This window comes from Marmota monax, unplaced genomic scaffold (genome assembly GCF_021218885.2).
Source record: "Marmota monax isolate L192 unplaced genomic scaffold, Marmota_monax_Labrador192_F-V1.1 WCK01_AAM20220418_F8-fsc00042, whole genome shotgun sequence".
Classification (NCBI taxonomy): domain Eukaryota; kingdom Metazoa; phylum Chordata; class Mammalia; order Rodentia; family Sciuridae; genus Marmota; species Marmota monax.
The window spans coordinates 8,338,789-8,351,479 of record NW_026693008.1 but is presented as its reverse complement, the minus strand read 5'-3'; the positions used below and the strand labels follow the sequence as shown (position 1 = coordinate 8,351,479).

General features: G+C 44.4%; 1 protein-coding gene across 2 annotated transcripts in view; it reads right to left on the bottom strand.

Moving 5' to 3' along the window:
* Colq (collagen like tail subunit of asymmetric acetylcholinesterase) overlaps positions 1–12,691 on the bottom strand; it is a 66,390-nt gene that overhangs the window by 12,705 nt on the left and 40,994 nt on the right. For both annotated transcript variants that reach the window (XM_046453021.2, XM_058582104.1), the window contains exons 12-13: positions 7,578–7,683; positions 1,230–1,369 (exon numbers count right to left, since the gene is read on the bottom strand). In XM_046453021.2, coding sequence (XP_046308977.1) covers positions 1,230–1,369; positions 7,578–7,683 — 246 coding nt within the window. The remainder of the gene's footprint in view (positions 1–1,229; positions 1,370–7,577; positions 7,684–12,691) is intronic.

Below are 12,691 nucleotides of genomic sequence, written 5' to 3'. Positions count from 1 at the left end.
TCCTTCTGACTCCGGAGGAATGTCCCATTCCCAATCCAGTTCCTAATGTCTGAGTTTGAAATTAGAATAAATGCCATGATTTAACCTTTTTAGATGTTCCCAAGACTCAGATGAAGAGGTGATGTCCTATATAGTTAAGTAGTTCCACATCTGGAAATGATGCTTAACAAAATGATCATAACCAAAGATGCTCATTGCAGTATTATTTTCATTAGTGAAAAGGTCAGGAGCACCCTATCAGTGGCACTGGTTAAATAAATCACAGCCCAGTGACATGATGGAGGGGTGAGTGTGCATCAATGGATATCCATTCACTTCAAAATGATCCAAGGGGCTGAGTGTGGTGGCGCACGCCTGTAATCCCAGCAGCTCCGGAGGCTGAGGCAGGAGGATGGCGAGTTCAAAGCCAGCCTCAGCAAATTAGTAAGACCCTCAACAACTCAGTGAGACCCTGTCTCTAAATAAAATACAAATAAGGCTGGCGATGGGGCTGAGTGGTTAAGTGCCCCTGGGTTCAATCCCTGGTACAAAAAAAAGTAATTAATAATAAATAATAATAATAATCAACATCATCATCCAAGGGTAGGTATTTGAGAGTAGGTATAAAGAGAAAACAAGGAAATGTGGATGGCCATGAGTTGATCCTTATTTCCTGGGATTCGTTACATTATTTTTTTCTGCTTTTGTATTTATTTGAAATGTTTTATAAGAATGATATTTATATAGAGTATGAAAATGTGGGACTTCAACTGAGAACTAGAGCAGAACATTTTTGTACAATATAATCTGAACCATATCAAAGCTATTTTGTTTGTTTACTTATTTATTGGTGCTGGGTACTGAACCCAGGGGCACTGAACCACTGAGCCACATCCTCAGCCCTTTTTTATTTTTTTTATTTTGAGGCAGGGTCTCACTGAGTGGCATAGGGCCTCACTAGAATGCTGAGGCTGGCTTTGAACTCGCAATCCTCCTGCCTCAGCCTCCTGAGCCACTGTGTCTGGCCTCAAAGCCATTATTTTTTTAAAGCAAAGAAAATACCCCCAAATGGTCCAATAACAAAATGGAAAATATGGTTTTCTTCTTTCGATTTTCTGTTATTTTGTGATTCCCTATGAGTGAGTGCCCAGTGTAATGGAGGAAAAAAAAATTTACTAAAAGGATTTTGCAGGCCCTGAGAGGATCAGGTTCTCATGGATAACCTCCCAGACTTTACCCAGAAGCCTTACCACAGGAACTCGCAGGGAGCTGGGCCCATACATGGATTCCCCGTAGGAAGGGTTATTCACATTCACAGAGGGTCCACAAAGACATCTTCCTGGGGGCCCAGGATATCCTCGCTCCCCTTTGGGTCCCATTACAAGTTGTCCTAGGAAGCAATAGATTGTTATGTTACTAGAGCCAAGAAAGAGAAAACTGAACAACCCAGGAAGATATGAGCAACCTAAACAACAGAAAGGAGGTTGAAATCCAAAGCATTTCAGGGTGGGCCTGAGAGAGAAGTTCAAAGGGATGATTTTGATCCAAGATGCAAAGGAGAAAAAAGGGCTGCTGAGAGATATACCTTCTCTCTTATTCCTGTCTTGAAGACAGACAAGGTAACTTGAAGCAGCCATATTGCAACCATGAAGTAACAAGGATGAGAAGCCAATATACAGGAAAGACAAGGGGCTCTTGGGATCTAGCCCTGACAGTGATACTTAGAGGCTGAACCAAAAGACAGCTACTGTGTAACCAAGGATTTCTTTGTTGGAGAAAAACAGTGAACTATTTGTTTAGACTATTATTTATAGGGAACTTCTTAAAGATGAACATGTTATTTTTTACAGATGGATAACTTTTATTGCTTTTTAATTTTCTTCTTACAATTTTTTTTGGAAGCATTGGAGATTGAACCCAGGGCATCATGCATGCTAGGCAAACACTCTGCGACTGAGCTATATCCCCAGTCCTTTGTCATTTTATTTTGAGACAGGGTCTTGCTAAGTTGCCCAGGTTGGCCTTGAACTTGTCATCTTCCTGCTTCAGCCTCCCAAGTAGCTAGGGTTAAAGATGTGCACTACATGCTAATTGTCCTCTTTTATATAAGATGATTACATAGGAATTTCTGAATGTGGGTTTGTTTCCCCTGGAAGAAAATGGAACATTTGTACTGAGAAGTCAGGACATACCCTGAAAAGATTTTTTTTTTTTTTTTTTTTTTGAGACAGGTTTTAATTATGTTGCCAGGACTGGTCTGGAACTTCTGAACATAAGTGACTCTCCCACCTAGGCCTCCTGCACCTACCACGATGCCTGATTTCATGTTGTTTTTTTTTTGTTTGTTTTGTTTTGTACTGGGGATTGAACCCAGGGGCACTTAACCACTGAGTCACATCCCCAGCTTCTTTTTTATATTTTATATTTATATTTTATTTGGAGGCAGAGTCTCACTGAGTTGCTTATGGCCTTGCTAAATTGTTGAGGCTGGCTTTGAACTTGCAATCCTCCAGCCTCATCCTCCCAAGCTGCTGGGATTACAGGCGTGCACCACTGTGCCCAACTCACCTTGGTTTTTAAAGACCCTGATGTTCAGGCCACACCCACAGCAGCTCTACAAAGACTTCTAAGAATACAAATTAACACAAACACAAACACATATATTTTTCAGTACTGGGGGTTGAACACAATGTGCCTCATGGCACTAGGTTCATGCATGCTAAGTAACCACTTTACCACTGAGCCACCCATAATTTTAAAAGCTCTCAAGATGGTTCCAGTGTACACCAGGACCAAGAAACAGCCGGTACAGGGAAACTGTATTTGCACAGGCTATTCACCCCACCCCCAGACCCTCTCCCTCCTCATCTCTCCCTCCCTCTCTGGCCCTAGGTGCTTCCTAACTCCCTTCTGATCTGGGGTCAAACATTATTTCCTCAGGGACAGCTGTCTTGAGTCTTTACATTCTCATGTTCAACTGAGACAATTTCTTTGTTCCTTACATCTATTTTTTGGGGGAGGGGGGTACTGGGGATTGGACCCAGGGGCACTTAACCACTGAGCCACATCCCCAGCCCTTTTTTGTATTTTATTTAGAGACAGGGTCTCACTGACTTGCTTGGAGTCTTGCTGAATTGCTGAGGCTGGCTTTGAACTTGAGATCCTCCTACCTCAGCCTCCTGAGCTGCTGGGATTACAGGTGTGGGCCACCATGCCTGGCTTTCATCTATTCTTCATAACACTTATCACTGGTAATTCTATATATTGTAAGTTTATTAGATCAAACATTATCTTCTCCGCTAGAATGTAAGCCCCACAAGGGCAAGTCTGGTGAGTGTTCTCATCCACCAGGGCTTGACATTTGGTAGGAATGTGGTGCATGTTTGATGATTGAATGAATAGATGCAGCCTCTGGAAAATGCTAGAAGTCATCCTCCAGCAAAGTGCTAGAGCAAGAGGCATCCAACCAAAAGAGAGAAAAGAAAAAATTGTGGGACTGAGAAGAGAATACATATAGGGAAATGGGAGCTTTGGAGAACAGCTTTAGCTGTGTAGCCTCTGGGGCAGCCAGGAACAGGGGAGTCAAGTTCATAGATCCCAGAAGGGCGGAAGACAAAATGAACCCAGGGGACAGGTCTGGTCAGGACCACAAGGAAGCAGTTGCAGCTGGAGAAGGAGACCCCAGGGGAAAGACCCTGACTCCCTGAGCCTTCCTGAGCTGATTGACAGGTCTGTCCAAGACTAGAATGCTGACAGCAGGAGGCAAGGAGGCTTCAGCCTAGGAATATTGTGGGTAGTTAAGCACTTGGGGAAAATAAGGTGGGAATGCTTTGTGAGCAGGGATATAAGAGTGGTATTGGAACAACTTTCTAGAAGATTCTGTGACTCTCCCCACCACCCCCACCCCAAGGACTGCACCAGAACCATGCCCTCAGAGAGAGTCAGGAATTTGCGAGTTGATTAGTGGTGAGGCTGAGATTTGAACTCATGTTTGACCTAACACTGTGCCATTCGGAAGACAAACTCCAAGAATACTGATGCTTTCAGGAAGCCTGTAATTCCCAGGTACCAAGCTGATTCACTTATACCCTGTCTGGGTGCAGGAAAGACCCAGCCTAATTTGTAATTCGATCATCACAAATTGCATCCGAAGGACACTTTGCCTGTATTCTCTCCCCCTCCCCAACTTCTCTTTCCCTGTAACTTGGGTGATTAAAAAACTCCTACCCTCTCCAACCCTGCCCCCTCCCCCGACCCTGCTCCCGTGTGCTGGCACCTCCCCACAGGACAGGACGTGGCAGGCAGCCTGCTGCCACTACTGCAGTTTCCCTGCCAGTTTCCTCCCAGCTGTTGGAGGACATCTGTTACTCCTGCCTGTTTCCTGCCAGGCTGAACCGAAGGGCACAGTGACCCGAACTACCCCACGTTGGCTTCATCACCATGCCCTGCAGCCGCTGGGCCCGGCTCTCATCTTTGCCCCCAAGAGCCACTTCTGTTGGCTGCTGTGGTGGCAGCAGGTGACAAGAAAGGGAAAGGCAGGGGAATCAGCAGGATAATCTCCAGCGGCTGCATGGGGGTCCCAGGAGCCACCGAATGATTGTGAACAAGGGTGGCCACTTGGCAACTCTGTGACTTTGTGGAAGTCACTTCTCTGTTCTTGTGGAAGTCACTTCTCCCTTTCTCTCAGAAAGGGAGACCTGGACTAGCTAGATCATTCATCATGTGGTCTGGAGCCCAAGGATATGTCAAGATGGAGCAGAGTTTCAGAATCTTGGGTGGAGGTAATTACCCCCTGCCCCCCCCAGAGCAGGTCCAAACAAACCAACCATATATATATATATATATATATATATATATTTAGTACCAGGGCCCTTAACTGCTAAGCCACTTCCCCAGCCTGTTTTATTTATTTATTTTTATTTTGAGATAGGGTCTCACTAAGTTGCTAAGACTGGCTTTGAGCTTGTGATCCTCCTGCCTCAGCCTCCTGAGCTTCTGGGATTACAGGTGTGCTCCATTACACCAGGTCCAAATCTACTTCTATCAGACTCTCAAAAATACTCTTAGGAATTACTAGGGGGTCCTGTTCCAACTCTGGATGATTATCCAATTGGTCTCAGGCATAAGGATCTCTCTTCTAAATTCCTCCCCCCTCTTCTCTCCCCACCTGCCCCCTACAGACTTTTACAAAGAGCAGGATTATTGTCCCACTTTGACTTTTTCACCTCCCTCTGGGAGGCTCCTCAGTAAGAAAGTAACTCAATGGAAGGAAGGCACAAGGAGGGAATGTCCATTCAGAGAGATGGCCCACATCCTGCTTGGCTACTGGCTGTCACCATTAAGCCTTGTCCAGATGGCCAGGTGTAATGGTGGGCCGCCCGCCATCCATCCCAACTACCAGGTGCCCTGGGGGGATGTGAAAGCGACTCAGCCATAGGCTCTGCCCTCAGGAAACTTGTCCTCTGGCTTGAAGAAAGAATACTTTTGCAAAAAAAAAAAAAAATGCAACCAATAGAAGAGCCATAACAGCAAGGCAATATATCAGCTATACTGTCGGGGCCAAGGAAGACATATTGAAAAGAGGGCTTTGAAGGAAGCAGAGAATTTTGCTGGACGGGCAGAGGGTGCGGGAGTGCATGTCAGGCCATGTGGGCCCAGAGGGACTATAAGAATATGCTCCAGCACTACTGAGAACTGAGGAACTGCTGACAGTCGTCATCTGGTCCCATTGGTGTCCGTGTCCCCCGCTCTCACCACAAGAGGAAAATGGAATTCAGGTCGTACGAGGGCTGCCATTTATAAAGGCAGAAAAACACAGCGAGAGCATTAAGGTCTCAGTTTTCCAAGGAAATCCCAAATGCATCTCAGCCTCATGCCCCCAGGATCCTCAGTTTTGTGAGTATTTAAGCTCTCCAGGGTCCAAGAGAGTTCCTTTCATAAGGCAAAAGCAGGCCTCAGGTTGTCCTCTGGGATTGGCAGCTCATGGACATGGACTCCTGGGGAACACTATACCAGAACTAAAGAGGATAAGGACTAGTCGAAAAGACCCCTATCCAGGTCACCCAGCCAACTCGCAGACACAGACTGTAGCATATGGACACATGGCCTGGGCTGCATCTCAAATTTAATTCCCTTAAAAACACAGAAACAGGTGGAGAGACGAAGAGAGGGATTTCCCTAGACATGGGGGAGATGGGGACCCCTGTATCCTGGGGAAGAGAAGAGGTCTCAGAAAGAGTGCTTGTGGGTGTACCTTGGGAAGTAGGGATTCCCAGTCTTGGAAATGTTCTGACACCCAAGCATGGCATGAGGGCAGCATGAGGTCACCAGGTATCTATGGACAATATAGGTGTGGACAACAGGTATTTCAGAGGCCAAGGGTTGATCAAAGGCTTAAGGAAACTTCCCTGATATTTTTTGGCCATAATTCACCAGTATCTTTGCCCAACCTGGTTGTGGCAGTTGGGAGAAGTGGAGAGAACCCCTACAGTGCCTGAAACTGAATTGTTCTGGTACCCTGACAGGTGGGGATCTCAGAGTCAACTTTCATTTGGTTTAAGGATCTAACAAAATATGACATTTCTCTCCCATCCCATGACGTGGCTGCAAATGTGTTCACGTGAACACTGGGGGAGTGCACGGTGGAATTCTAAAATGTCTTCTTCTTCTTTTTTTTAATGTTGGAATAAAAATTGTTTGGATGCATTTTGTGTAAATGAAGACAAAACCCTGGCAGAGTCAGGAGTCATCTGGGACCTAGAGATGCTGTCTCTGTATGGAAGATGGGTTTTGAGAGATCTTACTTTGAGCTGACAGGGGAATAGCATAAAGGTCTTAGCTAAACAAATCAAACAAGGCAAAACAAGGTAGCAGTGTACCAATGCCCTCTTCAATAATACACTTTTAAAAAATTTCTTTTTATTAATCCCATCTCATCTCCAAAGCAAATAAATAAGGCCTTTCTCATAACCCTGTGTAAGATAGGAAAGTGCAAAATGCCACCTCTGCTTCCGTGTTTAAGAGAATATTTTGGAGCCACAGAACATATTTTTCTAGGAAAAGGTGTCAGTTGATGAAATATGTACCTTTTTCATTGACGGTATAAATGACATCACTCATGTAATGTTTCCCCCTCTATCTTTTCTCTGTTTGTTTTCCAAAATACTAAAATAAAGCCAGAATGCCATTTATGACTCTTTTTTTGGTGGGGGGTATTGGGGATTAAACCCAGAGGCACTTAACCACTGAGCCACATCCCCAGACCTTTTTTTGTATTTTATTTAGAGACAGGGTCTCCTTGAGTTGCTTAGGGCCTCACTAAGTTACTGAGGCTGGCTTTGAACTCATGATCCTCCTTCTCAGTCTCCTGAGCCACTGAGATTATAGGTGAGTGCCACCATACCTGGCTGGCATTTATGAGTCTTGGTGTAAATTCAGAATAAGCTAAGGTGTGGAAAAATGATAAATATATTAAAGCACCTCTAGCCGTTTCTAATTGAAAACGGAAGAAGAGCTCTGTGAGCATTGCTTTGTCCCTTCTCTGGGAGGCTGGCCAGAAGTGCCACCCTGTAGATCAAGCCCAGCAATGTAACTCTTACCTGCAGATGGGGGGCCTGGGGGCCCCGGGGGGCCTGGACGGCCAGGTTGACCAGAAGGCCCAGGCTTGCCAGGTGGGCCCATAACTCCACTATCTCCCTTCTGTCCCTGACAGAGAGAAAGGCACAGCCTGTTAGGATATGTGGCAGGGCAAATTTCCTTCCCCATTTGTCTCTAAATCAGGGACCACCTAGCACTTAGGAGCTAGAGCTCAGGGTAGGACGCAAGCCCAGAAGTCTTGGACCACCAAGCTCCTAGAAGACTCAGGGCAAGTGACATTTGAGATATAGTGACAGTTGCAAGATTATAGGCCTTGGTTCTTGCTCTGTCCCAGAAACATGGCACATGGCATCTGAACAGAACCAACCCGACCCAACCCCTGGGATGGATTAGGAAACAGAAGCTCAGAAAAGAGCAGGGATTTATGCAAGTCCCCTGATATCAAGTTAGGCCTGGAATCCAGGCTTTCTGCTTGCTTCTCAAGACCGTTTGTTTATTTCCCTGGCTTCCTGTGGCTCTCTGGATAAAGATCCAGCTCCTTCCTTTGGCTTAGGAAACTGGGCATGGCTAGGCTTGCTAGTCTTGTTCCATTTTTCTTTTCTTGTTTGGTCTTCAAGAGCACTATGACTCTTATTCCCCCTTCTCAAAACTCTTCTCTCTGCCCAGACTCCTCTTCTGCCCCCTCTGCCTTCAGCTCTCAGCTCAAATGTCACAGCAAACCCATCCCTGACTTCTCAGGGGGACTCGGATCTCCCTGGCACAGGTTCTCCTGACGTGGCCTCTCTCCTTCGTGGCAATCATCCCAGATCCCTGTGTACATATTATTTGGGTGGTTATTTCATCCATGTGTCCCCATGAGGCTTGACCTCCTTGTGGGTTGGCATCTAGTGCTCACCTCCTCTCCCCAGACCAGATGAGGGAGGAGAGAGAAGCCGACAACACAAAGAGGAGAGATATCTTGCTCTATAAAGCTAGAATTTTCACCTTGACCTTGGGACCCTGGGTAGCTCATATGGTTTTGTGCCTCAGTTTTGTGTTCTGTAAAGTAGGGCCAGTGACTATCCATCCACACAGGTGTTTTTGTTTTGTTTTTTGGCTAACAAAGATCTCAAAGGTGAAAATTGTGGTTGGCACATAATGAAGGGCTATGTAGAGCCACATGATTATCCCAGCAATTGGCCTGGTTTCATCACATAGTAAAAGAAATCCTGATTTCTTTCTCTTTTTTCTTCTTCTTCTTAAAAATTTTGCTTTTTGTTTTGTTTTGGTTTTTGGTGCTGGGGATTGAGCTCAGGGGGCACTCTACCATGGAGCTACACCCCCATCCCTTTCTATTGCTTGTTTTGAGGCAGGATTTTGCTATGTCACCCAAGCTGGCCTGAAATTTGCAATCCTCCAGCTGGGATTACAGGCGTGCATCACCATGCCTGCCCTGATTTTCTTAAAGAAAGACATAACCCAAAGCTACAGCTATTCCTCTAGGAGTGGAGTATGCTCTTTGCTGCCTATTCTGGGAGTTTCAAGAGCAAAGATCAGGCTCTCAGTTCTCCCTCATGGGATTCTTAGAACTGACCCCCCTTTCCCCAAGAACTGGTGTATGCTATAGGCTCTTTGTGTGAGCAGTTTGCTAACTACCCTTGCACGAGGCCTTATGGGGACAGTGATTGTCACCTGACATCTTTGGCCTGGCTCTCCCTACTATACTTGTGTCTTGGCAAGCTTGCCCACCTGATGAAACACAATCTTCTCCAAGTCTGAGAAACACACATACCGGGGACTCCTTTCCAATCACAAGGTAACACATGACCTGCTGCCTTGTTGACTTGTCCTTGGGGGCCCTGTCACTAATGCCTGGTGAGTTCTTACACTCTTAAGATGGGACCCATGAGGTCAGTTTGTTTCCGAATCCACGCTCTTGGAGGGCATTCTGAAGGTGCGGGCCAAGCTGAAGCATTCCAAACAGTAAGCAAGACGGGGCCCAGAATGGCAAAGGAAGTCACACTGGCTTAATATAGCCACAGTTAAGGCTTGTTTTTCTAACAGCCAGGTCAGCTGGCTCTGAGCACAGGAAGTACACAGCTTGAAGGAGCTGGAGGTGCTCCTGATTCTGACAGCAGCCATAAAGGAGTCTTCGACGCAGAATGAGCCACGTCTCTATCAGTAGGACTCATGGAGCCAAGCTTTCCAGGAAAAGCTTTCTTTATTCCTTATTTGCTACAAAGCTGGGAGATCTCTCTCTCAAGGAAGTTGTTGTGTCTCCTTCATTGAAGGTTTTTATGATAAAGTCAGCTGCTGCTTTCTTGAACCTGCCCATAGGCAAGTCCTGGAGTAGGAAGGGGATAGGGAGAAGATGCATGGGGAAAAGCCTGTGGACCTACTCTAAGTTCTAATCCTGGTTTTGCATTTAATTGACTCTGTCATTGAGGGGTCTTGGGCAAGCAATGCCACCTCCCTGTCCCTCAGTTTCCTTGAAGAGATTTGGGTTAAATGGTCTCTCAAATCCTTCTGATTTGGAAATTCCAGTCTGAAATCCCCTCTGGATTTTTGGTTCCTGGTTTTGGATGGATTACAACAACCTCCAGAAGCTCTTACCCCGGCTGGCCCAATAAACACTAGACACAGGACTCTAGGCTAAGAAGTGAATTTGTGACAAAAACAACATCCCCTGGCAAGGTACCAAGGCTCACCACTCAAGTGTCAGCTCACTGAACAACACCAAGGGCTTGGAGCACTCTCAGGGTGTTGATAGCATCTTCTAGAAAGGATGAGCTCACTCCCTAGCTTCTCTGAGCTCCCAGATGTGGTTTTGGGTTGGCTCTTACTAGTGATCCAATGGAATCAATGTCAGCAGGGTCAGGAAATAATCTTTCTGGCTTTGACTCTCCCAGGAAAAGTTGAACACTGTCCAAGAAAAGTATTCGAGGACAGAAGTCTGGAACCCCAACATAAAATACTCTGGATGGGAATCATTAGTATGGAAGAAAGTGATGAAATATTTCTCCCCTATTTTCTTCTTCTTTTTCAGAGACTAGATTTAAGGAAAGTAGTGTCTGTGGTGTCACGGTGAAGCCGTGGCCATGCCAGTCATCATAAAACTTTGAAAATGAGACTGGGCTGTTGTCACTTCAAAAAATTATATTATGAGGTTTGCATTATTCCAATGGGAACTTCTGTCACTTCTAAATTTACCTGGAGAAGACTGTGATTATCTTCATATAGTGTTACTGACTCTGAACCCTAGCTGCACATTAGAAACTAAACTGAATTGAAGAATGGGCAGCTTAAACAAAACTAAACTAAAATCAGGCTGGTGGCCTAGTCCAGTTTGATTGCATCAGTCTGGGAAATAAGGCCTAGGTATGGAGAACCATGAGAGGCAAATCTGAAGTACACCACTGTACCTGGTTGGGAATCTGTATTCAATAGCTCCTCCACCTCAGGTGATTCTTTTTTTTTTTTTTTTTTCTGTACTGGGGATTAAACTCAGGGGCACTCGACCACTGAGCCCCATCCCCAGCCCTATTTTGAATTTTATTTAGAGACAGGGTCTCACTGAGTTGCTTAGCGCCTCCCTAAGTTGCTGAGGCTGGCTTTGAACTCTTGATCCTTCTGCTTCAGTCTCTTAGCTGTTGGGATTATTAGCTGTGCGCCATTCATACCCAGCCCAGGTGGTTCTGATTTAAACTACAGTTTGTTTGAGGACCACAGATCTAGCCTAAGGAAATAATTAGGAGAATGGAAAAAGCGTTGAATCTAAAGATGTTCACCTTTCAGGACTCTTTCTCATCTGGCTAGGTCTCTCTTGTCATGCTCACTCATGTACCAACATATGATAAGGATATTAAAACATGTTTTAAGGCGCTGGGTTTGTGGCTCGGTGATAGAGCGCTCGCCTAGCACATGGGCCCTGGGTTTGATCCTCAGCACCACATAAAAATATAAATAAAGAAAGAAAGATATTATGTCCAACTAAAAAAAATTAAATATTTAAAAAAATGTTTTAAAACATTAATTGATATCTACAGGGGCAAGAAAAACTACATATTGTGATTTTAAGTTAAAAATTAAGAACAAAATAACTACACATTGCATATGTAAGAAACAAACAACCTGAAACTATAAAAAGAAATAATTCTGGAAGGAAATATTTGAAAATCACACCATCACCACCAACCATGTATATGCTTGAGTATTGGGTCTTTGGATTATTTTCATCTTATTTTTCTGAATTTTCTAAGTTTTTGTGATGACTACATGTTATATTTATAATGAGAAGGAAGGAAAAACTCAACAAACTGAATGGATTCTAAATGTATCTCTACAAAGAAACAATTAATATTTGAGGTGATGGATATGATTTGATCATTCTGCAATACACACACACACACACACACTGCTCCATACAGAACTGTGTGTATATAATTACTTTCTAATTAAAACTAAAGTAAAACAAATACTTTACTAATGTTCAAAATGATGTTTTCTTTGAACATATTCACAATCCTTGACTTTAAAGAGCAAGTCGTGCAAGTATATACATTCATATATCTATTTTAAAATTAAGATTATTTAAATAAAATTGAATTTAAGAAGTCTTTCTGAAATTAAAAAGAGCCAGGGCTGAGGATATAGCTCAGTTAATAGAGTGCTTGCCTCACATGTACAAGGTCCTGGGTTCAATCTCCAGCACCACAAAATAAATAAATAAATAAATCGCCTTGAAATTAAAAAGAGCCAACAAAATGAAAATTAAAAAAGTAATGGTGTGCCCTTCTCAAGAGTGCTGTCCAGAAGTTTTTCTGAGGACCTCAGTATAGCTCTAGAGCCAGCCAGCGAAAATGTACCCTACTCTTTCCTTTTCCTGTCACATCACCTGGCTTAATGTAGGAGCTTGCTGACCTAGGAAATGAACTATTTCCCTAAACCCTTACAAACACAGTTAAAAGGATTGCTTACAAATTGGGGGCCATGTAGGGAAAAATCGACCTGTCCTTAAGACCCGGAGGACCTTTCAATGGTGGGGAAATATGTGGGCTGTTACAGATTTTCTGGGTAAAACACCCTATCTTTCATTCTGAGTTGCTTTGGTCTAGATGGACTTGTTCCCATGAACTGA